Source organism: Apus apus, chromosome 18, assembly GCF_020740795.1.
Source record: "Apus apus isolate bApuApu2 chromosome 18, bApuApu2.pri.cur, whole genome shotgun sequence".
NCBI classification, from domain to species: domain Eukaryota; kingdom Metazoa; phylum Chordata; class Aves; order Apodiformes; family Apodidae; genus Apus; species Apus apus.
Window position 1 is genome coordinate 3,264,170 of NC_067299.1, and position 26,293 is coordinate 3,290,462.

At 47.5% G+C, this 26,293-nt stretch overlaps 4 protein-coding genes across 11 annotated transcripts in view; 3 read left to right on the forward strand and 1 right to left on the reverse strand.

Annotated features, from left to right (window-relative positions):
- The window catches only part of PIGL (phosphatidylinositol glycan anchor biosynthesis class L), a 55,796-nt gene extending 44,560 nt beyond the window's left edge, over positions 1-11,236 (forward strand). Inside the window, exons 5-7 of the mRNA XM_051636153.1 lie at positions 4,746-4,777; positions 9,400-9,533; positions 10,634-11,236. Coding sequence (XP_051492113.1) covers positions 4,746-4,777; positions 9,400-9,533; positions 10,634-10,732 — 265 coding nt within the window. The 3' untranslated portion in view covers positions 10,733-11,236. The remainder of the gene's footprint in view (positions 1-4,745; positions 4,778-9,399; positions 9,534-10,633) is intronic.
- Positions 11,237-11,298: 62 nt separating this feature from the next.
- LOC127392343 (transient receptor potential cation channel subfamily V member 2-like) overlaps positions 11,299-26,293 on the forward strand; it is a 32,719-nt gene continuing 17,724 nt past the window's right edge. For 3 of the 6 annotated variants that reach the window (XM_051636122.1, XM_051636127.1, XM_051636121.1), the window contains exons 1-3: positions 17,718-17,947; positions 18,237-18,404; positions 20,291-20,376. The gene's annotated coding sequence lies outside the window, so the exon portion shown is untranslated. Of the gene's footprint in view, positions 11,484-16,680; positions 16,950-17,717; positions 17,948-18,236; positions 18,405-20,290; positions 20,377-26,293 lie in introns of those variants that run through there. The other 3 variants (XM_051636125.1, XM_051636123.1, XM_051636124.1) reach the window with 3 other exon arrangements.
- On the reverse strand, positions 12,275-16,615 carry CENPV (centromere protein V). 3 transcript variants are annotated; one of them, XM_051636156.1, is made up of 6 exons: positions 16,549-16,615; positions 15,994-16,101; positions 14,025-14,221; positions 13,386-13,455; positions 12,901-13,015; positions 12,275-12,546 (listed from the first exon to the last, which is right to left on the reverse strand). In XM_051636156.1, the coding sequence occupies exons 1-6, from the start codon at positions 16,576-16,578 to the stop codon at positions 12,422-12,424; spliced, it is 645 nt and encodes a 214-aa protein (XP_051492116.1). In that variant the 5' UTR covers positions 16,579-16,615; the 3' UTR covers positions 12,275-12,421. The 3 variants fall into 3 exon arrangements, with proteins under 3 accessions (XP_051492116.1, XP_051492115.1, XP_051492114.1); XM_051636155.1 differs by lacking the exon at positions 16,549-16,615 and adding an exon at positions 16,190-16,369; XM_051636154.1 differs by lacking the exons at positions 14,025-14,221; positions 15,994-16,101; positions 16,549-16,615 and adding exons at positions 14,256-14,354; positions 15,323-15,670.
- UBB (ubiquitin B) lies at positions 22,418-24,617 on the forward strand. The gene is made up of 2 exons (XM_051636143.1): positions 22,418-22,533; positions 23,142-24,617. The coding sequence occupies exon 2, from the start codon at positions 23,148-23,150 to the stop codon at positions 24,291-24,293; it is 1,146 nt and encodes a 381-aa protein (XP_051492103.1). The 5' UTR covers positions 22,418-22,533; positions 23,142-23,147; the 3' UTR covers positions 24,294-24,617.

Genomic DNA, 26,293 nt, shown 5'->3' on the forward strand with positions numbered 1-26,293 from the left:
CTGAGCCTACTCTTGTCAATTCCATTTGGAAAAACACCTCTTGGCCCTGCAGGATGTTTCTTAACATTCACCAGCTCAGTGGTAGGTTGTAAATGAGTCTTTGCAGAGGTGTAATAGTTGGGAGCTTAGGGCTTTATCAGTTCTGAGTTGATTCTGATGCTACTTGAGTGCCACTGATGCCTCGTTGCACTGACACGTCCCAGCCTGGCTGTTCAATGCCCATTTGTGAATGCCATTGGACATGGCCTTGTGCAGAAGGGTTGCATTAGAGCTCCCTGAAAGAGGAGGATTGATTAAATGCCAGTTTCAAATAAGTATATTGAAGCAATGAACAGTGCCTTGTCCAGATAAATCCCACAGACTCAGTGGGTACAGTTCTCAGAAGCCACCAGCTGCATTACATCCTTCAAAGCACAGTTCTACTCATATTGAGCTTCCAAGGTCGGGTCTTCAAGGACGTGTTGAGCAGAAAGAAACTGTTTCATGGGTGATTAGCTTGATGATAGTGAATGTTATCCTGTCCACCATTTTTATTTGATGCCCTCTTACACTGTGGGGCTAGAATGGGGCTCTGATCTCTCCTTCTAAGCAGCTGTGATCCATGTGTTTCAAAGGAGTGACATCTCATTTAAGTTTTTAAAGCAGGGTTCTGGTTTGTGTTTTCCTTGCCTTTTCCCAGAAAATCCTTTTTTTCAAAACTGGCTATTATTTACTCCATCTTGGAAGAGGATTTCCTGTGTCACTGCTGTGTTTGTTTGGGATTGTTTAGGCCCTAGTGGAGTTCTAGGTTCCCTGCAAAATAAAGAAGAATGTTGAAGAAATAACAGGTTCCAGTATCCTATGTTCCAGCCTGTCCTTTAACTGGTGTTTTGTTTTACTAATCTTAAATGTCCCAGGAGGAACTTAGGAGTGGTGGCTGTGATTGCACCCAGACTGCCCCTAGAAGGTCAAGGCAGAATTGCCCTCCTCTGTTTACCCTTTGAGACCCTTCCTCTCAGAGGCATATATCCCGTAGCTGGATTGTGTTCTCCTAGATTTCATTTTATTCCTTCACTCCTGCTCCATCCTTCCTTAATTCAACTGTGTTCCTGCCAGTGTCCTTCCATGATACTGTTGAGAGTAATGAGGATGAAGCTGAGCTCAGCACAGCAGCACTGCAGGGATTCCCACCCTCAAAGGTTGGTTTTTATTCCAAAGAAACAGCCTCAAGGAATGTCCTTCCCATCACTAGGCTGCTAGCAGCATGAGAGGAGCAGTGACACTGCACATTCTTTTCCCAGGCAGTGCAGGGACCAAAGCACAAAGCCAGAGCAACTCTGTCAACTGGAAGGTCTCTGAATCACCACCTTTTTTCTTGCTGGCAGAACCATCTCAGCCACGGAGCACGTGGAAGGGCAGGGGGCCTGGGGGGTGGTCTACAGCCTGAGTGTTGCTACGTGGTGCAGTTCAGGGTGCATGGAAATGGAGCCTGAAAGTCTGGTTAGGGAGGGAGGAGGTGTTCCAGAGAGCAAACATGCAGCATCTGGCAAGTATATCCTTCTAATGTCTCTGTGATTCCTAGGAGACTGGCTGTTCTTCCTCTTTCACATCTGTTTCATCAGATTAATTGGGCAGATTAGAGGTTAGGATCCTAAACAGAGCCCCAGTGCATCTTTAAGACATCCATTCTTTGCCATGCTCTTGATGACTCTATTTCCCCAGTGCTCTCCAGCAGCCAGCACAGTCATTTCAGTGGAGGGCTTTGCCTTTGGCACGGGAGACTATTTGGAGAGTGAAGTCATTGATTTCAATGAACAATTCTCATTAAACAGAACATCACCAGAAGCGTAATCCACCCACCAGGGCGTCAGTCCTGCTTCCACCCCAAAGGAGTTCTGTGTTCCCCAAGACCGAGGTTCCAGCTCCTTCTTGACTTGTTCCTTCTTGCCATGATGAGGAGGTATCAGTGGTCAGTGCCTCTTAGGAGCTAACCCACTCAGCTGACATCTTTCCTTGAGGATGACTGAATAAAGACAGGGAATTTGGGAGCTATCTCAGTCCTGCAGTTTGCAGGACAAGAGCTGTTGGACCATTTCAGTTCTGCTGAGCAGATGCAGCTGATAAGCTGCAGACAGCAGTAGGTTTCCAAGGAGGCAGAAGCCAGTGCTGTGTCCTTGCAGTGCAGAAATGGTGGGTGCTTTCAGAAGTCACGAAGATGTTCAGACAGCCTTTTGAAGTTCTCCATTGCAGAAGGTATCACTTTCTTTCAAATGTGGATTTGAACCTACCACAGCCATAATGAAGAGGGTGCAGTGAGGTGCCCTGTGATCAGCTGGCCTCTGGCATATGGTGGGTGAACAAGCCACCTTAGATCACTTCATGTTTAAACAGAATTTATAAAAAGTCTCTCTGGAAAAAAACACATGGAAAAAGCTCCTGAAAAAGAGCCTGTTTGAGTGAATTTTTGAGATTTTATGCCAAACTTCTTCATTTCACCCAAACCACAGTGAGTCCAGTCTATAAAACAACATTCCCAAAATGGCAACAACAGAGAGCTGCAACCTCTCCCCTACTTGGAAGTTGCCCAGGGAGACAGATCCAGCAGGGTGGAGACGGGAGGGAGAAGACTGATTTGGGAGAGGATTGGCTAAATTTCTGAACACGTGCAGGAGGTAGAGTTTTGTGTTTCTTTCTCTCTCCCTGCAACCACAGTTCATTTTCATCTCTTGCCTGAGAAATACAAAGGAGCAGGGCTGCAATTCCTCTGCAGCATTACAGCTGGGTGGAGCCCATTCCCACAGCTCTGCACTGAGCATGGAAACATTTGGCTCAGGACAAAAGGATGAGCAGAGAATCCATTTTTTTCATGCCTGTTCTTCCATATCAGGGCCAGGTCTGCCTGGTAGCAGCCTTGAGGTTCTTTCAGTAACAAAAAGACAGTTTACATCTCCTTGCACCTTTATACAAGCACAAGCTGCTTGATTTGCTGCTGGAGCAAGCTCTCCTTCCTTGCTGAAGATGCTCTCTGCTCCTGCTGGAACATTTCCATACGAACTGGAGCTCTCCTTGCTTCTGTTTCTAGTGGCCAGGAATGGTTATTATTAGATCACTCTTGGAGCAGCTCTTCACATCTTTTGATTTGCTGTCAGTTAGAGCTTTAAAGGTCCCTCTATGGCATAGCAGCACACCCAGAACTTGGAATAGTTAACCAAATTTCACAACCACCCACTGCTTTATCTCTCCAGGCTTGTTTCAAGAAGTTCCCACCCTGAGAGCTTTACCAAATGCTGAATCACTTCTTTGGGTGGCCAGATTTTAATTGTGGGGGAAGAAACCTCTGGCAGAAGATCAGAGCAGATGTTAACGGAGACTTAAACCTTCTTTCCCCTCCCCTAAAAAGTTGCTGGTGATGTTTACAAAGCAACATTTAACCATTTCTGTCAGAACAACAGACCTTGAGTAGTGGGGTAGAAGGTGGCCAGGTCAGTACTAAAGGCCATTGTTTAGTAGAAGGTGGTTTTGCTTGCAGACTTTGGCTCCAGAGGGAGAGGAGACCATTGGCAGAAGAATCCATTTAAGGCATATGTCTTTTGGTTGCTGTTTGAGTTCTGCCATGACCTGCATTTCTGGCTTGACTTTTGCTTTGAATTGCTTTGGGTATTCATTACTCCATGCTTCCTATTTTGTCTACACCTGTGTAGCTAATCCTTTTCCTTGAACTTAACCAATAGCCAGAGATAATCCTAGTTTGAAAGTGACAGGAGAAACCTAACAGTTTACATATAATGTATGTTTTATCCTGGTTGATTTACACATGAACTGTCACATTGGCCTTCGTTAAATACACCACTATAAGATGATAAGAATCTATTTAAATATTACACAGGGTTAAATAACTTTTTTTATTTCCTTTCTCCTTTTGGCAAATGTTCCATTGTTTGGATTTATTTTTTCTTACGGAAGAGCAAGCCTGGGCTTGGGACAGCTCTGAGTGCCATCTGCTGGAGACCTGCTTCCTCCCATCCCTGCCAGGGGCCAAATCTGGAGGCGATGCAAATGTGAGCATGAGTGCTCTGAAGCCATGAACCACGGGCTAGAGCAGGAAAAACAAGAGAATTAAAAAGGAATTTAAGCTAATACCCTCTGATGCCTTCACCATACATGATTATTTGCTTTCACTTCCTGATGGAACTACCATCACTGTTCATATCTCCTGCTCTGGTCCCCTCATTCTGTTTCCAAGGGATGCATTTTTGCTACAGAGACTTCCCAGAACAGGGTCACAAAGGAATCAGAGTCTTAGTGAGCAAAAAGTCAGGGCAGTTTTCAGATGTCCCAGTGCCAGCATGGGTTGGAAAGAAAGAAACTGGTCCCCAAAAAGGATCTGCCACTAAAGCGATGTCCCTGGTCAGCAAAGGCAAGGTTTTAAAGAGCCAGTGCTCTCAAAGGAGAATAGCCTTTGGCAGCTTCTTGCAGTTTCCCTTAGAGCAACGTGAGAAGTTTGCGAGTGAGTTGGATTTATGGGGCTGTGTCCCAGCAGCCAGGATGAGGAAAGTGATGGCAGAGTCATGTGGGGAATGAGGCTCACCACTGCCTGACATCTGCACCCAGTGTAAGCTCCTGAACTTCGTCATAAGATTAGCCATTGTAAGTGTGTGTGTGTATTAAGAGAAAAGGCTTGATTTACCATACAGAGTTTGTACCTGTAAAATCAGGATTGGAGTAACTTCACTGAGTGTTTACCCCATGTATCTCTTCATTCCCAGGTGCCTGCATTCCAAAGGGAGGTTACCTGAAGGTATGTCACATTGCACATGCATGACCCTGCAAGCATGAGGCAGTCCTGTACATGAACCTTCTGTCCAGGGTTTCATCTGCCTATCTCACCTCTGTTTGCAATGCAAATGAAACCCACAGCTGAACTTTCCCTTGCCCTTTTATCTCCCTGCAGTTTTTTATCAGCTTGGGCTCATCTGCAGTCACTGTTCTGTCCTTTGGGGTGGTCCTGTCTCAGTGGTGTGATTCAGTGTCTGGCCTGTGCCTCTTGCTGTCTTCCTTGAGCATGAGTGCTATTTCCAGGCCCACCCAGTCAACCTCCTGCTCCCTCGGTAGTCATCTGGACTTTGTTTCTTCAACACTCATTCCCAAATCATTGTAGGATTTGGATGTATCATAGCAAATTGGTTTTAATTCCCTGCTAGCAGCAAGTTGCTGACCAAGATCTGGTGGAGAGAGAACGAGCCAAAATGGCAAAATGCCCTTTAACTGAGTTGTGGCTCTAGTCTCTTCAGTTCCCCCATCTATGAAACCAGGGTGTTAATGCCAGCTTTGTTCCTAGGACCTTTTCTGTGTTCAGCTTGAGGCTGCAGCAGAGAGCTCTGTGTGCTGTGTGCAGCACAGAGAAAGAACAAGGAACTGCAGTGGTAGGTGTCACTGCTCAATGTCAGGCCTTATCTAGACTGAACCACCTTCACATGCTGTTCATGCAGGTTTGTGAGGCAGCCTGTGGCCCGGAAAATGGGCTGTGCCTCTGAGTGGTTCAGGGTTGAAACAGACCCATGGAGAGACAACATTTCCATTTCTCTAGCAGCACCAAGAGACTCCTGAAGCTACGTGAAAGCCTTGCTGCTCTGATTACATCACATCTGACATGACCTACAAACACCAAAGGAACGGGGAGCTCCCATGCTGCTGCTTACGCTAAGCCTTTCCAAATATAGTTCCAGTCTCATTGAAATTCCTGGTATTTATAATTTGATCTGGCAGGCGTGCAGGGCTGTGCATCAGAGGGGCTTAATGAAACAAGAGTGGTGCTGGGATTGGGGCTGTCTGGATAGAGCTGAAAGGCATGTTCAGGCCATGGAAATGTGCTGCTCTCCCCTTGGTAAGAGGGAACTGCTGGTGGGTGAAGCTGTGTAAGCCCCTGTGATCAGGGAATCCACAGAAAACCTCTCTGCAAATGCAAAAGCCAGCTAAGCCTTGCATTACCTCAGTGACATGCAAATGAGCACCCTAAATATCCTGCTCTGCTTTCTAATGCCTTTAGCCAGCAAAAACACAACAGGCTTTTTATAATCTGTAGTCAAGTTCTCCAGCCCAGACACAAGCACATAGGCTTATTTCAAGAAGCTAAGTCTCCACACCAACTACTGGTCCCAATCCAGCACTTTTCCAAAAGAACTGGTGTGCTAATATCTGTCAGGAGCAGTGCGAGCCCTTAGCACACACAGATCTGCTGATGCTCTGCTCACTGCAGGCATTCTTGCTGCATAAGTGATTTGGAAGTAGAAAGCCAAGCCGAACAAGCTGCAGGCTTCATGAACTTCTATTCTAGGCCTAATCCACCAGCTATATTGATCCTGCCCTTTCTGCCACCCTGGAGAGGTTGTATTACACTGCTAATCCCATCCTGCCCAGGTCACAGTTACAACAGGCTCTGAAAAGCTTCACCTGCTGGTGTCACAGGAGTAGACTCATCAATGGCAGCACTTCTATTACCCTGCTTGGCAGGGAGCAGTCTCTTTCTCTGAATCCTTTTCCATCTCTCCTTGGACTGTACATTCCTTCCTTGCTTCATTGCATCTCACATTCCCACATGGAGCAGCCTTTCCTGTCAGCACATGGAGATCCTTGTCATATCACTAACACAGAAGACTCTCACAGTGCCTTGAGGTTTGTGAGCCTTGGATGCCATCACCTCGCCTGGTGTGACCGATGGGTGCCCAGGAGGTCAGACTGATCAATACTGAAATCACCTGCAGTTGTTTTGAGCCCTTATTGCTGAGCTTGGGGGAACAAAAAAGCATAATTGCTGCATGAATTGATTGATTAGGGGAAAAATATATCAGGAAAGGGAGAGTGCATTTTGTTAAGAGAGCAGCCCAGGCTTCAAAGATGGGTGGTGGGTAACCCTGCACCAGGCATTGCCAGGGTCCATGAACAACCACCCAGGAAAGCAAAGCCCCATGTTTGTCTAGCCCTGTCCTGCCCAGTAAGCACTGAAAAGCAAAGAGGTGGCCGGTGGGAATGGTGACTGCACGAGCAAGGGGGTCCACATCTCTTCTTTTCCTCTGCTGTGCCTTAGTGCAGCACCAGCTAATTCTTCTCTCTGAAACTACCCACCAACAGTTTGGTCCTGCTGAGCAGCCCAGAGGATCTCTGCAGAGAGGGGGGAAGAGTGGTTCCCCCACTCATGGCACATCACAAGTTTGCTTCCCAGGGGGCTACTTGGAAAGGAGAAATGTCTTTAGTGGGAATAAAAGAACTCTCAGGGCACTTCTGTGTGCAGAGCATCCTTTGCAGTAACAAGCTGCAACCTTGTGGCAGATAAAGAGCAGCTGCCCTGTCGCTCCTCAAGGTGGGCTCGGGCTGGCAGTCAGGAAGGGGCACAGGCTCCCCTGGCCACACAGCTGCCTTCCTGCACGTCCCAGGGACACGCTGCACGGAGCTTGGCAGGGCTCTCGCTCCTTCCAGATGACACCGCACAGCTGCTGCTCTGCAGGGACGGGCACCGTGACCTTGCCCGGGCTGGGTGGCTGAGGCTGCACTCGGGACAAGGTACTGACATAGCTAAGGCAGGATCTTCCCGGCCAGCCGTGCCAAAGGGACCCTGGGCTGGGCGCTGCCGGCGGACATCGCCACCTCCCGGCAGCTCGGGAGGTGCCCGTGAGTTTCAGGAGGGCTTTTCCTCCGGTTCCTGGCACAGCGCAGACTCGTCAGCGTTTGTCTGGATGGCAGAGCCAGTGATTTCTCTTGAGGGCTCTAACGCTGCCCATTGCTGCCCACAGCAGGAGAAAATAACTCCTTTGAACATTTTGTCCGTCCTGGTGAGGAGTCATGTCCCTGAATCTAGGCAGAAGGAGAACTGGAAGTGGAGCATGGTCCTGGAGCCTTCTGTGATACTGAAATAAAGAGCTACTAGTTTTGCTTTTGAGAGTGGAAAAGACTATTGAAAAGTTGGAACAAACTGTACACCCTTCTATTGAAGGGGAGAGAAGGAAGAAAGGAATTAAAAGATCCTGGAGATGTGCCCGAGGGAGTCCCATCAGGACTGCCCTGTCCTGCCATTGCAGGCTTTGGCTGGAATAAAATCAAGAGCTTTCTTTGCAGTGAATGAGTTAGCCCTGCTGAGAAGAGGCAGGGGGCACAAATCACACGTGAGGGGACTTGTGGAGCATCAACCCTGTGTGCTGTTTGATCCTGGGTCCAGCGTGTCACCTGGCTGGGGAAGGAATGGTGCTGGTGAGGTGGTTTTGAATACTTGTGGGGGCTACTGCCTTTGCATCCCCAGGAAATTCATTCACCGTAGAAGCAACTTGTTTTGCTTTCCTGTCTCATGCTTGATAGAGGCTAGACTGAAGGATCTTTTCCCTTAGGAGGACACAGGTCAAGAGGTATTTTAGCACCACCATGTTAGTTGGTGCTCAGGACAGCTTAAGCAGTATTAGATGTGAGGACAGGCTTCACACACTAAAATTTCCATTAGGCAGCCTTGGTAGCAAGTCAGCATTGTTCTTTGTCTCCTTTATATGATTTCACTGTATAAGAGGACACTGAAGAAAAATTCATTGTAAATCTAATTGCATATCTGACCACCTGTGTAAACTGTGACTTTGGACTCTTCTGTCAAACTTTAATACCATGTCTGAAGTGTGGAGCAGAATCACAGCAGCTTCCGAGCCCTAAGAAATCCCAAGGCAGCTCCCTTGAGAGCTACAGGCTTGTAATGGGACCATCAGTAGCTCTGAGCTCATCAGTGAAGATGTTTGAGCCATGGTAAAAAAACAGCAGTTAACTTTTGAGTTCAAGGGGCTCTTTAAAACAGAAAAAAATCTCCACGTGGATAGAATCTTAATACATGTTACCTTCATCTGCTTCATCAGAAGCATCTGAGCAATGATTTCTGGAACTCAGTTAAAATGTAGCTGCCCACCTGAGTTAATATTTGATACAGCCATTCCTGGATCTTGTAAATATTTCTTATGTAGCTAAGAATTGGAGTAGAAGGAGGAAATTTCACTTCTGTAGCTGAACTGTCAGCTGACTGCTGTTTTGCCATCATATGATACAGAGCCAGCACTCAGAGAGCCAGCTGTGCTTCTTCCTTTGAGTCTGGCTGTGTAGAAATAATTTCAAATATAAGCAAAAAAACCACCCCAAACTCCAAACCCTCTGGTATCCATAGCTTTGTTTTCCACAAACAACATACAGAAGAAGAACCGGTGCAAATGGTGATAGACATGCACTGAGCACAAAGAGATCCTGGTAGAAGCACATCTAGAAGTTGGTCCCCTTTTGCACAGAAAGGATCCCCATGGCCAGCAACAGAGGGCAGCCTGCCAAGCCCTGCTGAGCCTGGAATGCTGGGCACCTTACAGGAATACTGTTGGTTTGAAATATTTCTCCTCTTTCTCTGTCTAGGGTGCCATGTGCTCGTGCTTGAATCAGTGAATCTCTTCAGGAAATACATCTCCATCCTGGATGTGCTGTTTTCCTGCCTCCTGCCCAGAGATGTACTCTTCATACTCACAGAGGAGGAGACTGAAAGAGCCAAGGTGAGATGCATGGTACCTGCTTAACCTGTCTGAACAGCTCATCAGCATTGTGAAGGCTTTAGTCAGAAGTGTCATATTCACAGAGAACTTCATAAATAATTCTATACATGGATTTTAAATGTCACTGATGAATGATCTTCAGGGATTTGTAAAACATGAATGGACAAGACAGGTTGCTTCATGTGTTGTGTGGAGATTTGCAGCTCAGAGATCTTTAGTAGTCACTGTACACTGAGGTTTACCCCATGTCCAGGATGTAGGATGTATTTCAAAAGAAACTGGATCCAGTGTAATATTCTGAACATGTGAGGGGCTTGTCAGAGAATGCCAGGAGCAGCAGCCTTGGATCATAGCTCTAACTAAAAACAGAGACAGCTGGTGAACTTGTGGTTCAAAGCTCTTTACAAGTTCCCTTCTCAACTGTGTATTTTTAAACTATTTTGCTGCATGAGATCTCACACATTTAACCCACAGTTCCCTGTATCAGAACCTCAGTAGCTCCCTTTCTATAGCATGAAAATATTTGCCCAGCATCACTGCGTTAATCCACAAATGACAGAACTTTCCTGCCTTGAGGCTGCTGAAAGATAGAGTTACATATGGAAACTGCTGTGATAAACATGGTGTTATTCCCTTGTGATTTTTGTTTCTGAAAACTGACCTTCTAAGCTGGTGCACTATAAATAGATGAAGTTTCAGCTGGCAGCGCGTGGTCGGAAGCAGAGTGCTCTCAGATGCACACCTCTCAGGTTTCTGCTTCCCCAGCATGTGAATGCTCAGGAGATCACACAGGGAGGAAGAGTTGTTCTGTGTGACAAAGAAACTGTCACAGCACCCATCTGCAGCTGATCATGTCCTTTCTGGCAGGAACCCTCTGAGCACCAGGCAGCACAACACCAGCCACACAGGGGCAAACAGGCCTCTCCCTGCCCATTGGCCCATAGAGCAGGCAGCCTCCCACCTCCTACTGCTTCTGCCCTGGCCACTGAAAATAGGCTGTCCTGTAAATTGGCAGTGAAGCTTATAGGAGGCCTAGGAAATGCCCTCACATCGTGTCTGGAAGGTTCCTGTAATGTTTTCTCAACTCTTTCTCCTTCTAGAGAGCCATGCGGTGCCATCGCAGCCAGCTCCTCTGGTTCCGCCACATCTACCTGCTCTGCTCGCGGTACATGGTGATCAACTCACTCCGCCTCCTGTAGGAGAGAGGGCCTCACAGCTTCAGGAAGAAAGGAATGAGTGAATAAAGGACTGTGCCAGGCCCAGGACTAAAGAAAACTCACCTGCTACACGTTCAAGAGGACAGGATTCTTTTTGTGTAGCATTCTGTCAGGCTACAAAAAACAGGCTGTATGAACTGCCTTCTGAAGATCTTGTCGCATGAGACATTGAGATGAACAGGCAAGAAGCTTAAATATGACAAGACATTTGGATTAACGTAATTAGGAGTCAAATGCAGGAGTGTTCTGCATCAGAGAAGATATGGCACAAACTGTTTTTCCTCAAGAAGAAATAGCTGCAAGGCCAGCTTAGCAACTATCTCTTGGTGCTTTTGTATAATCCAGATATCAGGAGTGACTTTTCAAAGATCATGCTATCTCCACAGATTAAACCAAACCACAAGACCTGTCTTGCTCAGTCAGAACTTTAAAAAGCCAAAGCTTATGAATAAAACATCAGAATTCATACACACTTCTCTAATTCCACTCATCTTTGCTGTTACTGCTGCTTCTTCCATACACATTGTGTCACAGGCTCCCTCATGAGAACATGGGGCTTCAGATCAGCTCACAAGAGTCTCAACAAGATGTTAGAATGAGGTGCAAGACTGTAAATAGGTCTTTTCTAGAACATATGCAGGTATAAAAATTGCAAGAGGTGTTTCAAAAGCTGTTCCACTGATGTAAAAGAGAAATGCAAGAGTTAGAAGATCCTCTCCCTTTATGTTCAAAGGTAAGTGAAGAAGTTTTCAGTGGTTTAATTTTTTAGCCTATACAGAGATTTTACTAGTGATTTGGATTTCTGTGGGATGATAGTGGAGCAAAGTCAGCAATATTCAGTATTTTTGTAGGCCTTTGCACTCACTCATGTGAGCTCATGTTTACGGGTGGCATCTTTCCTGCATCTGCACAGCAGATCATTGCATAGTCAAGGTCAGAGCTCAAACTGCCAGATTCTGATCTGTTGCTGTGAGCACATCCTCCTCCTGAAGATAACAAAGTTCCATTGTTGTAAGAGTGTGACAGTGTTGAAGTTTGTTCCCTGGCCATAAGTCCCTCAGCTCATGCCTACTCAGCCTTAAAACCATGAGTAAGTCCAGGCCTAAGCAAAACAGAACTTAACCACATTAATAACTTCAGTGGCCCCTCTCTTGCAGAGCTAAGCACCTGTGTAAAAGCTTTACTGAACTTGAGCCTGTGTTTTACTAAACTTGAGCCTGCTAAGCTCTTACAAATCCCCTTTAACTCTAAATTCATGGTCAATTTATTGAAGTCAATGGAGAAAAAACAGTGTAAGTTAGTATTATGTCCTAAGCAAGAGATTATCTTACATAGAACATTTTTGTAAGCCAGACTTGAAACACAGGAAATATCCGTACAAGCAAAGATTAGATTTTTCCTTTTTTTGTACTTTGCTCTGTTTGTTGTGATTTAAACTTTAGCACAGCTAAGGGCAAAGTACCAAAATAGCAGCCCTGAGGGTCTTTATGGGACAGAGACAGTTTGAAGACTGAAAGTCAGAAATTAATGGGACAGGCAGCATAGAAAGATTTATTTAAGAAACAGAACTGTTAACAATAATGTAGAGATTAACTTTGCCAGCCCTCACCCAGGAAAGCCCAGACTAGAGTTCCATGGCAGTACTCCAAGGTCAGTTGCTGGAAGGATGTGTCATGGTTTTGACATGTCTCTGATGGTCTTATGTTCCTTCACTGCCTTCTCCCATTCCTTGCCATTGATATCCTCTGTGACAATGGTCTGCACGGTCCCATCATCCAGACAGTGGGGAGCTATTCCTGGAGAAAGAGTACATAGAAACCTGCTTTTCATAGCTGAAGTGTGGGAGATGCCTGCACCACTGTGTGGATGGGGCATCTCAGGGAATGGTAGAAGCTCCCTCAAGCTATTGCTGTAAGGCTGAGGAGCCTAGATGAGAAACCTGTCATGGGCAGAAGCCCACATGTCACAGGGAAAACTTTCTTATGGAGGAGCTACAGGTTCAGACTGCAGTTCCAGACGGTTTAGCACTTTAGGAACAAACTATTAAGGCTCATGCTAGTAGCCATGTTAGTCATGTTAGTAGTGGAGCCTTTATCCAAGGTTTGCTTGGTGGTTAGCTTTGGTTACCATAGTTTACTCTTTCTACCTACCATAGCCATCTGGATTCGAACGAGGAGTATAAAAGCTCTGTACACCACAGGTCTTGCAGAACGTGTGCTGGGCACGGTGTGTGTTGAAGGTGTATGTGGTCAAATTATCAGCACCCTAGGCACATGAAAAGCAATGTCAGTTTTCCACATAAATAGATCCATAAATAACTTTCTGTGGGCCTACAGTTAAGAAATGTAAAATGTAAAATACCACCTTCACAGCTTTGAGATGCAGAGTTCTGCAACTATGCTCCTTTTCTGAACTCCTGGGCTTTGTGTACAAACAGTCAAGCCTGGCAACTGCAAGAACTGTCAGCTCACTAAAGAAGATGCACTAACACACCCACACCAGACAGCATACAGTTCAGCCATCTCCCCCAGCCAGCCAGAGGCAAACTTAGGACAGAAAACTGGCTGCCACTTGCATCTCTGAGGATAACACTGCTCATGTTCATGGCCGTGCTCTTCCTGCATTCTTACTCTACCTTCAGCAGCTTGAAACGAGACGCTGGGACAATGAAGTGTCTGTTCTGTTTCTTTGTGCAAATGCTGCAACTGCAAAAGAAAAAGCAGACCTTTCTAGAAGCAGCAGACAAGTTGTAGAACAGCCATCAGATCTAGCATGGACCTCTTGACAACAGAAAAGCCCCTGCCAGCTGGTTAGTGTCACAGAGGGGAGCAGCAAAAGTGGACTTGTGGTGTCAGGGGTGTCTGGCTGAGCAGAACCATGGAACAGCCTGACCCTGCACAGGTACACCAGTGAGATATTCTCCTACACCAAACATTAGATAAGATTTTTTTCTTCACATACATAGCTCTCAACAGACATAAGAAGCACAAGCTCTAGCCTGAGAAATCCATTTAACCTTTCAGACCAGACTTTGCTGGTTTTGCCAAAGTTAATTTTCCTGCAAGCAAGAAAGTCAGGTTCAGAAGTTTACCTGTGAGCTAGAAGCAAACTAGTTGCAGGCAAAGGGGGAATCACTGTTGAAATCAGTGTTTTAGCTTGAAGCACATGTGGTCAGAGATGTAATAATGTTCACTTGAGAAGACCAAGTTAAAAAAGGATAGATGTGCTTTGAGCACAGGGCACTGAGAGGAAACATAAAGCAGATGGTGAGCACCTGTACTCATGAGATCTCTCCTGACACCTTCTGTGTGAGCATGGATGAGACCTGAAGTCCTGCCCAAAGAAGCAGCACCTGAAATCACCAGCATTGATGGTGATTTCCCTACGGAAACAGCTTGGAGGATGTTCTCCAGTTGTTTCTCCTTTTAGCCCCAAGGTATGGATTGGAAAAGAACACCAGCTTATATCCATCTGTGAGAATAGGGAACAAAAAAACCCAACTCACTTGCAGTTAAAAACATGCAGATCTGCTGAAGCCCAGACCTCAAAGCGGACAGCTCCACAGTGACAGCCTCCTGTGTGTCTGACCAGGCCTCTGTACTCACTGGAGGCAGAAACAACAGAGAGGTTGTGTCATCATTTTCCCTCTCCCCAAGAAAACAGGCTACATGCCACATCATTCCATTGTGCTTTGAGCAATTGCAGAACACCAGAAAATGTATCCACTCAAATGTGTCCTATTAAAAAGTGCCAGAGCCAGGCAGAGAATGGCTTTTGTCCTCTGCAGCAGTTGCTTTTCTGGTTTAAGTAAAATGCTGAAAAGGAAAGAAGAGCAGCAGCAGGAAGTAAAATACATTCCATGTGCAATAAAAACCTCTGCTCCCCTGACACAGGCCAGGTCGAAATGCTGACCCAGGCTCTGTGCACAACAGGACAGAGAGACAAGTGGTGCCATCACAAGACGACCCTCTTGGAACTGGGAACTGAATTTTCCCACAGCTGCTCCTGCACTACTAATATTCCTCCATTTAAAAGCTGGGAAAAGCAGAGATTAGTGGATTCTACATAATATTTGAAATGGATTTTATTTTGTGGTGTAATTGCAGAGGAACTTCACAATCAAGGAATTCCTGAGCTTGTTCTTCTCCCTCTCTCCTAAGATGCCTCCACAGCATCTGGGCAGAATCCCCACGCCAGCTCAAACGCAAAATGCAAAGGAAAAACCTTTTCCTTTCAGATTTTCGCTCCCCCGGACAGTTGTCCTGTGCTCTGGAAAGAGCGAGCACAGGAAATGGGTGGAGATCGAGAAGCTGAGCCTCATGGATCCCCGCACGGGTGCCCCAAGGGCGTTTTTGACAGGAGAGCCCAAAACCCGGGGACGCTTTAGCATAAAAAGCCGGTTTCTCCGTGGAACCGCCGCCCCACCCCCTCCTCTGCAGCTCTGCAGAGCCCGCGCTCGCTGCTGTGCAGATGCTGCCAAGAGGACGATTCTCTAGCGGGGGGAAGGAGCCGCCGGGCAGGGCGGCTCAGCCGGGGAGCTGCGGGAAGAGCCGCCCCAGCCCCGGTACTCACTACGCGTCCAGCAGCAGCCGCGCCGCCTCCTCGCAGCTCAGCCGGTGCCGCTCCTGGAAAGCGGCCCAACGCCCGCTCTGCGCCCCTAGATCGAAAGCTCCGGGGCCGGGGGGCTGTGCCTGAGCCCCCGGCCCTGCCGGGGATCCCCCCGCCTTCTTCCCCCGGCCCCGCCGGTTCCCGCCCGCGGGGGAAGCGGCGGCCGCGCTGCCCCGCCGGGACCGCCGCGCGCTGCCCGCCGTGGCTCGCCCCATGCGCCGCCACCGGGGGGCGCCGCTGAGCCCGGAGCGCCGGGCCCGGGGGGGCCCCGGAGGGAACGGGACAGAGCCGGGCGGGGGACGGGGGGTCCGGGCCGGTCCTGTCGGTCTCGGCCCCGCCCGGCAGCTGTAACGAGGCGGAGCAGGGTGGGCACGGTGAGCGAGCAGAAGCGGCAACCACGGAAATGACGCCCCGCGCCGTCAGCCGGCCTGCCTCAGAATCCCCCGTCACGGCAGAAGCGCCGGCTGCCCACCGGCAGGAAGGTTTTCCTCTAATTACAGACACGGGAGCCTCACGTCTCCAGGGCTGTCCGGGTGCTCTGCAGCCCCCAGGGGCTATGAAAGGCGGTGTTTGTCACAGCTCTGCTGTGCAGCTCGTTCCGACACAGCCCGATGCGGCGGGGGAGCGGGACGCACCTCCCGAAGGGCATTTAGTCCTTCCAGAGGTCTGGGGTCCGTGTGGCAGCCTTCCTGAGAGAGGGATTCTGAACGCTGACAACTTCTCACCAATTCTGCCACCGCAGCCTTAAAAAAAAAAGAAAACAATCAAGTGAATACATACCCCCCCTCCCCAAGAATAATAAAAAAGCTCAGGAAAATGTGGAAGCACCACCCCTCGAGCGGTAACGATCCTCGAAGAGACCATTCTGGACTGTCTGAAAGAGAAGTGCCCGAGTCACATTTGGTTGAGGGAACAATAAAATGACGGCAAGGATGAATCTTTGTGCTCAGTGTAGCAGGACTGGAAATGGTTTTTGTTTCGAGTTATAATCAAGAATTTGTCTTTTCAGTGGGACTTAATGCCTTGTTCTTCTCAAGAAGAGGGAAAGATGTAAACGAGTGAGCTGCCTGGGGGGTGGGGGAGGTAGAAGAGGCACCAAAGGGTCATGTCTCGGCCAGGAATATAGCAAAGCAACTGGATGATGGAACAGTGGGATCAGGGGAAAGCAGCTTTAAAAACATGTGACTTACAGCTGTAGGCTGCCTCCTGAGATGCCACATACCAGGGCCTGCATAATAATCCTGTGGGTCAGCACCTCTCTCCTCTGATGATAGGAAAGGGCACTGAGTTACAATTTCCTGTTATTCCTCATGTGAACCTCTGCACTGGTTACTTACTCATCCTCATGGAACCATTTTAATACAGCACCTGTGACAAATCCTAGCCCACACCAGCTTGTTCATCTGTAGCTCCTGATCTGAACCACTCCCAGACCTTTAATCAGGCTAGATTTCGTGTTAGTCACTTTGTATTTTTGGGACAAAAAGCCACTGAAGTGAAACTGGAGACCAGGAACTGAAACTGAGCCTGTGGAGTCTGCAGCATGGATTCCTTTGCCTTCAGTGTGGGGTACGACCAGCAGCAGTTGCAGGTTTCAGCCTTTCCTAAACACAGTTATTGCACTAAACTGAAAGCCTGAACGTATTTTAGGAGCTTGTTAGTGATCAGTGCACACAGATGACCTCCTCTCTGCAAGGAGACACCAGCACCAGCACACTCTCAAAAAGCAGTTCCAGTGAGAAAACCATAATGAATACATGGTCCATGTAATATCTGCAAATCTGTCGCTCCCTGTCCCCCTCCACAATTAATTCACCCTATTTTAAATGAAGAAGGTGTTTTGAGAAGTTAAATTCTGTTCCCCTGTGACATTTCAGGATAAAGAACTGGAAGACAAAAATTGAAGAACAAAAAGCAGTTTTGTTTCAGAAAGCTAGAGTAATCAAATTATTTTTCACTTGATTCCTATTTTATTATGAAGGACTCTTAAACATCACAACTGGGTCTCACATAAATAATCAATTCAGGAGCTTTATAGCTGGGTCTGTGGCTGCTGATGAATGTCACTGGTATTCTGATTGCAAGGCCTCCATTTCAGGGGTACCTCCTGTCAGTGTGCCGGGGCAGCAGGCATTCCCAGAGGCCCAGGAGTTACCAGCTTTCCCTGGTTTCACTTCCAAATCTAATGCAATGTTTGCCAAACTCCAGTAGAAACCAATAGCTTGATGAGGAATGCTTTTACCCTTAACATTCTGAAACAAAATGGAAGAAGGAAGAGTTGTTCAGAAGTGGGATGGCAAGAGGAAGAGTCCAGGAAATCACGATTTGTTGTGCTGTGACACTCAAAGTTCAACAGCTGACATGTTGTCGTGTTCAAGTACAAAGGTGTTTTTCTGTGCCATCTCAGCTCTGCTTGTGTAACAGTGACTCAGCTCTGCAGACCTGGCTTGCAGCCTGTAAGGGCATTTTCACCACAAAAGCAGCTGCATGTTTGTGTTTTAAAGAGAATTAGGAACTGTGGATGCTTTTCCTCTAACAAGCAGGGAACTCGAAGTGTAACCAGCGAATGCCACACTTAGAAGAACTGAGGTAGTTAAAACTAGATAGTATGTACAGGGGAGAAAAATGTCAGTGCTTGGATTTTAGTCTTCCTGTTGTGGAGGGGGAAGTATTCTGGACATTCTCCTCACCATTGAGGGATCCAAGCTGGATCTGAACACAAAACACAGGAGGCATCACCTCTGGGGCAATGGGCAAAGGCTGCTCAGAATGGCCTTGATAGTGTTTGGGTTTGTTCATCTTTTGAGAGGTTCTGCTGAAACTTACTAATAATGATTAACAGTGTTTCAGGACTTCTTTCTTCTTTCTGTTTTTCAAGGTGCTTCTTTGCTGTTCTGCTGACAAACCTCACCCCAGAAGCCACAAGCTCAGCCGGCTCAGACACAGCAGAGGGAGCACAAACAAAGAGAGTCCTTCTCTGCAGTGCAGCTTGGATCGGATCCAAGAGGACTCACAGGCAGGAGGCAGACTGAAAAGATGCAGACAAGTAATTTTTAGAATAGACCTAGTTCTTAATTGTTGCTTTCACTGGTGTAACACGAAGACACAAACCTGTGATTTTAGGCTGGTGGAGTCTTAATAAAATGCCCTTTAGAAGTCTCCTTACAGCAGAAGCTTAGTGAGTTGCCTGACACATGTTCCTCGGGGTCATTTAGACCCACAAAGACATGCCCAGGCCTGTTTGTCGTGGGATCAGACATCTTAAAGGTGTCCTGCAAAGTCAAACTATGCTTTAAAAAAACAGGGAGACAGATGAATATTGCTCATTTTCCCCTTTTTACTACAAATTTGGGTATCTGTTTTTCTTAAGCATCCAGCTCCTGAAGCTGGCAGCCTATTAAGAATGGTGTTTATTTAAGTTATTTTTAGCATAGGGCTTAAAAAACACAGCTCAGATACTTGTCTTTTTTTGGTAATCTCATCATATTACAGTCAATCTCACAGAACTTTGAATTGTGACAGTGTTTTTATAACCCTTGAGCTCGGCAGTACAAGGACAAGCAGTAACATGCCACAGCTCTGTTTGTCTTGTGGCTGGAACTTCAGCAAAAACTATTGCAGTGGTAAAGGTTAGGAGAGAAAATATCTTATCTCCACAACTGTAAACAGGTAAATATATTTATCCTGTGTCACACAGAGTGAGAGAGAGCTGAGGTAGCTATGAGTAATATACTGTGAGATTATACATTGTTTTTCCCCTGTGGCAAGTAGCCCTGTTTTTATCTGGACAAAGGAACAGCACTGAACTTGCTACACGTACTCAAACTGCCTGCCTGGCTGTCCCAAGTTAAACCTTTGTAACTAAAAAGATTGCTTCATTTGACATTGCTCATGGAGAAATGATGTGCTGTTGCTAGGACATTAGTGTACATAAAAAACAGACCCAGCTTGAGCTCTAGAACGTACAGATTTGTTGGAGACATTTATCTGACCCCAGATTCTTTGCTTCCAAAAGTAGGTTGCTTTGTACTACTATCCAGTGACCTACTTTTGAAACCACTTGGAAAGGAGTAAGTGTTCCTAACTGCAGGCCCCATGCCCTGGCAAAAGCAGGAACCACCTGTGCAGTCAGGCCAGTCACAAGATACAGATTTCTGTTTTTTCAGCTTTGCATTTATTTATTTAGAGTTCAGAGTCAGCTGCTCCAGGGTTCTTGTTCACCAGGAGCTCCTGGAGAAAGAGTGGCATATTTATGAAGTACATTTGCTTTGTACAACCACAAGAGTTACCACACCACTTGAGAATAAACAGATCTCTCTTGTTTGTATCACAGGAAAGAAAATAAAATATTTTCCAAAGAAATTCCAAGGAAAAGCTGAAATTCAGTAAAATGGAGACACAAGCTTGTCACCTCCAGCTTGGGAGATTGTTCTGTACACATCATGTGGGAAAATGAGGCAGAATCTGGCCCACAATTTATAAACACTGTATTTGAACAGAAGTACCTTTCAACTTGATAATAATTTTCACTGAAGTGATATAAAGAATCTATGTGTTTATGAAGTGTGTAATATCCAGGGCATGAGTTTACCACACAGAAAAAGCCATGGGACAGGAAAGCAGTTTTTTAAGAAGCTCTGTATTAATAACCCCAAACCAAAAGAGGTGGGCTCTGTACAGGCATATAGATGGCTATTACAGATTAATAGTTAGGAGAATTAAATTAATCCAATCAGTGGAGTCTGCAAAATGCCTGTATAGAAGAGTATGTTGTCCATAGGCTGTGGAGATGAGATTCATTCTGCCAGGCCCTGGAGCTGTGTTCAGAAATCCTGGCTCTTCTGTTTATTGCTTTTGACAGAGGGATAAGTGAGGAAAATAATGAGGCTTTTTGCATGGAATTAATTTAATCCATAATTGTTTTCAAAATAGAGTCTGCATTCGATGTCAGCACGTTCCTGCCTGTGCTGCCTTCATTTCCCTGAAGAATGAATTTTTCAGGAGCCATTATTAACAAGGTATTTAAAGAATTACTCTTGGTGGGCCTATCTTGTTTGGGACTTTATTCTGATCTGTTGATTTAAGTAGTGAAACAGAAATGGAGCAACAATAGAGAAAGCAGACTAGTCATGGGATTTTGCCATACTTAGAAAAAAAACAAGGGAGGGCTCCTCTGTCTTCTGATTTACACAGAAAGGAAAAAAAAAAAAAAAAAGAAGACTTTTCTCCTCCATCTAGAGGGACATTAAACCACAAAGACATGCAAACTGATTTCCTTAATACAAGTCTGATGTGCTCAAGCACAGGCCAGTCTTTAGCCTGTGGTTAATCTCCAGTTTTAATAAATGTGGCCTTTCACATTTGTAAATATGAGTTACTTGTGGCCTTCCTCTCAGGACTCCGTAACATTGCTTGACTGGGGGACACAGGTCCTGAAGCAGGGCCTGGGATGTACAGCACAGACAGGCCAGCCTTGAAGCAAACATTTAGTCACCCTGGCACTGTCCAAACAAAACTAACTCATTGGAAACACTGAGCAAAACTGGCAGCCTAAAGAAAACAAATGTGATATTGCTTAAATCTGCCTTTTGTCCTACATTTTTTATAGAGCAATAATAGTTCCAAGGTTGGTTATTGCCATGGAGCTGTCTCTGACCTTTCCACTTACATTTTCCAGGCTTCCTGTTTCTACATTATGAATAATGATGGTTGGGATGATTTATTTCCTTTTTACTGTAAACCAGGAGGTGCTAGCAGGCACAAGCCCTGTTATGAGAAAGGAAAGCAAAAGGGTTTTGTTATTCTTGGCCTTTTTTTGGTGTGGTGGGGGTTGCCCCCCCTTTTTTTTTTTGTTTTAAAGGGGGAAATGGAGTAGCTCTGTACTGAATCCTTCCATCTACATGTGTGCTCCTGCTCTGTGGGTGGAGGATTTCACAGTAAATTCATCTGGCTTCACTGAAGGAGCTAGCAGCAGATAAAACACTGCCACAAAAAAACCCTTCTGGATTTTATGTGCTCCAGATACAATATGAGTCAATATCCAGTATGAAAGGTATCATGAAGCTTAACTGAAACAAAGCACATATCCACATCAGTTCACAGAAGGAACTTGCTCCATAACCTGATCAAAGCTTCCTGTTCTGAAGGCAAGTAAACAGCCCTTTGAATTTCAAACGTCAGCATTTCATCGCAGGGCTTGTTTTGCAACCTCACACTAAATCATTAAGCTGTCAGCCGCCCGAAATGGGTTCCAAGGGCTGCTCAGGAAACGGGCCGCATGACCAGGGGCACGCACAGCCCCTAGCAGGCCTGACGCATCAGCAAGTCACCAACAACTTGCCAAATTCCCAAATAATACCTCCTCGTGGTGCTTTCAGCTTTGCTAAGTCGCTTCAGCCCCTCCCAGCCTCCCCTCCCAGCCACCCAGGACCAGCCCTGAGCCCCCCGGCAGGCTCTGCCATAACACGACCAGGGGGGCGGGCAGAAGGGTCCCAGCAATGTGGGCCAACAACAAGCGGGCACCAAGGGCATCCCCGCTGTCTCAGGGGCGCTCTTCCCTCCGCCCACCCCAGGTCCTCCCACGAGCGCTGCCCGGGGTTAGAGACCCCAGCCCCACGCGCACAACCGCGCATGCGCACACCCCCCCCACCCCCCCGCCGAAATCTGCCCCCGCCAGGCGGCTCCCCCTTAGCAACAGCGCTGACGTCACCGCGCACCAATCAGCGCCCAGCAGCCCACGAATCTTCCAGAGCTTTCCGGGCGGCCCCCCCCCCCCCGCTGCCTCAGCCTCCCCCCCCCATCAACCAATCAGCGCCCGCGCTTCTCGCGGCTGCACCAATCAACGCCGAACCTGCCGCTCTGTGGACCAACGGTCTCACCGCACCTCCAGATCCATCCGCGCGCTCCGAAATTTCTAGATTTTTAAGGGTCCGAGGCCCCAGGGTATGACGCCAGGACCACCTTATTCCCAGGGTGGACGTTGGAGGGGGAGAAAGGCGGGTATTCTTCAAAACAGTGACCTTTTCCTTGGGACTACTTCGGGAGGCGGATGGATACGTCAGCGAAGGAGGGCGGAGCCTGCTAGAGCCGCACCGGATAAATAGGAGCGGGGCTGCGTCAGGCGGCAGGTCACAGCGGCGGGGGAACCGGGAGCTGCGCGGCAGGCGTGACGTGAAGTGAGTGGGGGGGCCGGGGAGGGGGGACCTGGGGCAGGAGCCGGGACCTGGGGCAGGAGCCGGGACCTGGGGCAGGAGCCGGGGGCAGCAGGAGGGATTTTTTCCTGTCGGGAAGGTGCTAGGTTTGGGTGCGGGTTGGGCAGCGGCTTTTCGTGGGGGGTGCGGGGAGGGCAGGGAACTGCGCAGTTCTGTTGTTGTGTTTTGTGGTGTTTTTTTCTGTCAACCGTGTCGGCGGGGAGGGAAACAAAAAGCAAAAGAGGTTTTTTGAGAAGGGAGAAGGCAGCGCTGGAGTGAAAATGGCGGGGGCTGTGCTGGCCCGGCCCGGCAGCAGGTGCTGAGTCACGGCCCGGGGCGCCGGGCGGGCCGGGCTGCGCGGCGGCTGCTGGAGCCCGAGCAGGCGCTGTGCGAGGGATCCCGCCTTCCCGCTCGGAGGGTTAATTGTCCAGAGTAAAGCGTGGGGAGGAGGGCTGTGGAAAATGTTAAATGCTGGCTGTGATTTTTTTTTTTTTTGTTCTGTGTGGTGTGAAATAGCCGTAGTAATAATTTTAATTAGAAAATGTTAGTGCCTCGCTGTGTAGTTAAAGGTGGAACTTCTGTGTGTTTTGCAGTTCAACATGCAGATCTTTGTGAAGACCCTGACTGGCAAAACTATCACCCTCGAGGTTGAGCCCAGTGATACCATCGAGAATGTGAAGGCTAAGATCCAGGACAAGGAAGGCATTCCCCCTGACCAGCAGAGGCTGATCTTTGCTGGCAAGCAGCTGGAAGATGGACGCACCCTGTCTGACTACAACATCCAGAAGGAATCCACCCTCCATCTTGTGCTGCGCCTCAGGGGTGGCATGCAGATCTTTGTGAAGACCCTGACTGGCAAGACCATCACCCTCGAGGTTGAGCCCAGTGACACCATTGAGAACGTGAAGGCTAAGATCCAGGATAAGGAAGGCATTCCCCCTGACCAGCAGAGGCTGATCTTCGCTGGCAAGCAGCTGGAAGATGGACGCACCCTGTCTGACTACAACATCCAGAAAGAATCCACCCTCCATCTTGTGCTGCGCCTCAGGGGTGGCATGCAGATCTTTGTGAAGACCCTGACTGGCAAGACCATCACCCTTGAAGTTGAACCCAGCGATACCATTGAGAATGTGAAGGCCAAGATCCAGGACAAGGAAGGCATTCCCCCTGACCAGCAGAGGCTGATCTTTGCTGGCAAGCAGCTGGAAGATGGACGCACCCTGTCTGACTACAACATCCAGAAGGAATCCACCCTCCATCTTGTGCTGCGCCTCAGGGGTGGCATGCAGATCTTTGTGAAGACCCTGACTGGCAAGACCATCACCCTCGAGGTTGAGCCCAGTGACACCATTGAGAACGTGAAGGCCAAGATCCAGGACAAGGAAGGCATTCCCCCTGACCAGCAGAGGCTGATCTTTGCTGGCAAGCAGCTGGAAGATGGACGCACCCTGTCTGACTACAACATCCAGAAAGAATCCACCCTCCATCTTGTGCTGCGCCTCAGGGGTGGCATGCAGATCTTTGTGAAGACCCTGACTGGCAAGACCATCACCCTTGAAGTTGAACCCAGCGATACCATTGAGAATGTGAAGGCCAAGATCCAGGACAAGGAAGGCATTCCCCCTGACCAGCAGAGGCTGATCTTCGCTGGCAAGCAGCTGGAAGACGGGCGCACCCTGTCTGACTACAACATCCAGAAGGAATCCACCCTCCATCTTGTGCTGCGCCTCAGGGGTGGCTGTTAAGCTACTGTGCATCTCGCTTGACAAGAAGATTGCCAGCAGCACTTGTGTTTGCACTGTAGTTCTTTAATGTCTTAATATTAAGTTAAATGCGAAGTTAATGCAAGCTTAAGCAACTGCTGATCAACTGTCTGTTGAAATGCTAATAAAGTCTTCTGTTGCACATCACAATTTGTAGTCTGTCTCAGTTCAAGCTAGTAAAACTGGTGTAGTGAAGTGACATGTTTCCCTCAGCTTTGTTCCTTGGCAGTTTTAAGCCTCTTTGCATGTATAATGAGGAACTTGTGGAGAATTGGATGTGGATTAAAGTATTAATTTAAGCACTAATGCCATGTTCTTTCTTTCTCATAAAGTTTAATAACAGCTCTTGTTTCCAGGAAGGATGATGTGGTCTCTTAAAGGCCCTAGAAAATTACAAATGAATAAGGTGGTATGACTGTTAGTACAGTGGGGTGGGTTTGGCTTTGACATGTTAAGTTTAAATTAACTCTAAGGGTCCAGAGATAGTGTGAACAGACTTATTTCATGGCACTACTGAGAAGTGACTGGAGCTTCAGTATGGCTCTGGAGGGGGGGGTGTTAAGGGAGCAAACAAGTAGTTCTGTATCTTTTAAGTGGAAAACATAGTGTCTATTACAGGTAAGTTGTACAAGTGTGGAGTGTTTGGCTAAGATAATGTAATGTGGGGAGGGACTAGCTAGTGAGAGTTACTCCTGGTGCAGTGTGGGCAGGTGGGAAAGCTGTCTTTATTCACTGGGTGTAGGGGAAATTCCAATACTGGCTGGCATTATTTCCTGGTTTGGTTTAAGAAACTGTTTCACATGATTGTTTAATGACAAAAGGTGGGGAGTTCCCACCAAAGTCTGGGTGGGCTAGGAGGGTGTTTTTCCGTAATAGGGTGAGTAAAGGAAACAAGCCCAAGCAAGTGCTGGGAGACAGCAGTGCAGATTAGAATGACCTAATTCAGCTGTGCAGTGGTGGGTTTTAAAAGGGGGATATAATTGTCCATGGTTCCTTGCACAGAAATTTAGCCAGGTTGTAATTATGGTTCTCAGTGTTTCCATCTGGTCAATTTTGACAGTTGCTTAGCTTGAAATGGGAGTCTTGGCACCTGTATGCACAGGTGCAGCATTCCCATGCTGGTGCCATTTGCTTTTTACAGAGAATCCTGTTTTGTGCACCATCCTGACTTATTTTGCCCACTGCAGTGGTGCTGTGAAGGTTTGTTCCCCTTCAATTCTAGCTTTAATATGACAAAGTGGTTTTGGCAAGTAACGTGCTCTATTAGCAGTGTGTGCAATTGTGGCTGTAACTAAGGGAGGTTTGTTTCGGGGTTGGGTTTTGGGTGATTTTTTTCCTCAGCAGCAGGGCTTGCCTCCCTGTCTGCTATGTTAGCAGAAACCTAAAGTTGTGTCAGCACTTGCTGCTGCTGCTGCTACCTCTGGTTGTTTGAGGTTTCCTGCAACTGCTGCTTTTGCCTTTCCTTAGTTTAATGCTTTCTGCAGTTGAGCCACTTGGGCCTAGTCCCCTCGGCAGGTTGCCCAAAGGGGTTGTAGGAACTCCTGGGAGATACTCAAAAGCTATCTTGTTGTGGCTCTGGGCACCCAGCTCTAGGTGGCCCTGCTTGAGCAGGGGGGCTGGGCAAGGTTAAATTCCAGAGGTCCCTTCTAACCTCAGCCCTTCTCTGGTTCTGTATGTCCTGACAGGGTGTCTTGGGCTGCTGCCTGCTCAGTTCTGTGTGAGCTCCCTCAGGGACCTGCAGTCCTGAGACAAGCCCTGAATACATTCACATTACTTTTTTTCTTGGTGACTTGCTCTGTGGTAAAACCGCTGGCTTTACCTTTCCTGAGTCATGAAAGAACTCGAGGAAGGTTTTATCTTGATAATTAAGCTGTGCTGTGTGGTAGCAGTTGCAGATAATGGCAGTGAGGGGTGGGGGGTGCAGCTTGCTTTAGGTACACATCTGTAACTTGTGGGTTGCCTTTCTCCAGAGTCAGTTACTG

Coding starts and splice junctions, on each gene's coding strand:
- CENPV (XM_051636154.1), bottom strand. CDS start 15,573: ATGGGGCGAGCCACGGCGGGCAGCGCGCGGCGGTCCCGGCGGGGCAGC. Junction 14,355..15,322: donor CGGCTGCTGCTGGACGCGTA/GTGAGTACCGGG, acceptor TTCTGCCTCCAG/TGAGTACAGAGGCCTGGTCA. Junction 13,016..13,385: donor CTCGTTTCAAGCTGCTGAAG/GTAGAGTAAGAA, acceptor TCATGTGCCTAG/GGTGCTGATAATTTGACCAC.
- UBB (XM_051636143.1), top strand. CDS start 23,148: ATGCAGATCTTTGTGAAGACCCTGACTGGCAAAACTATCACCCTCGAG.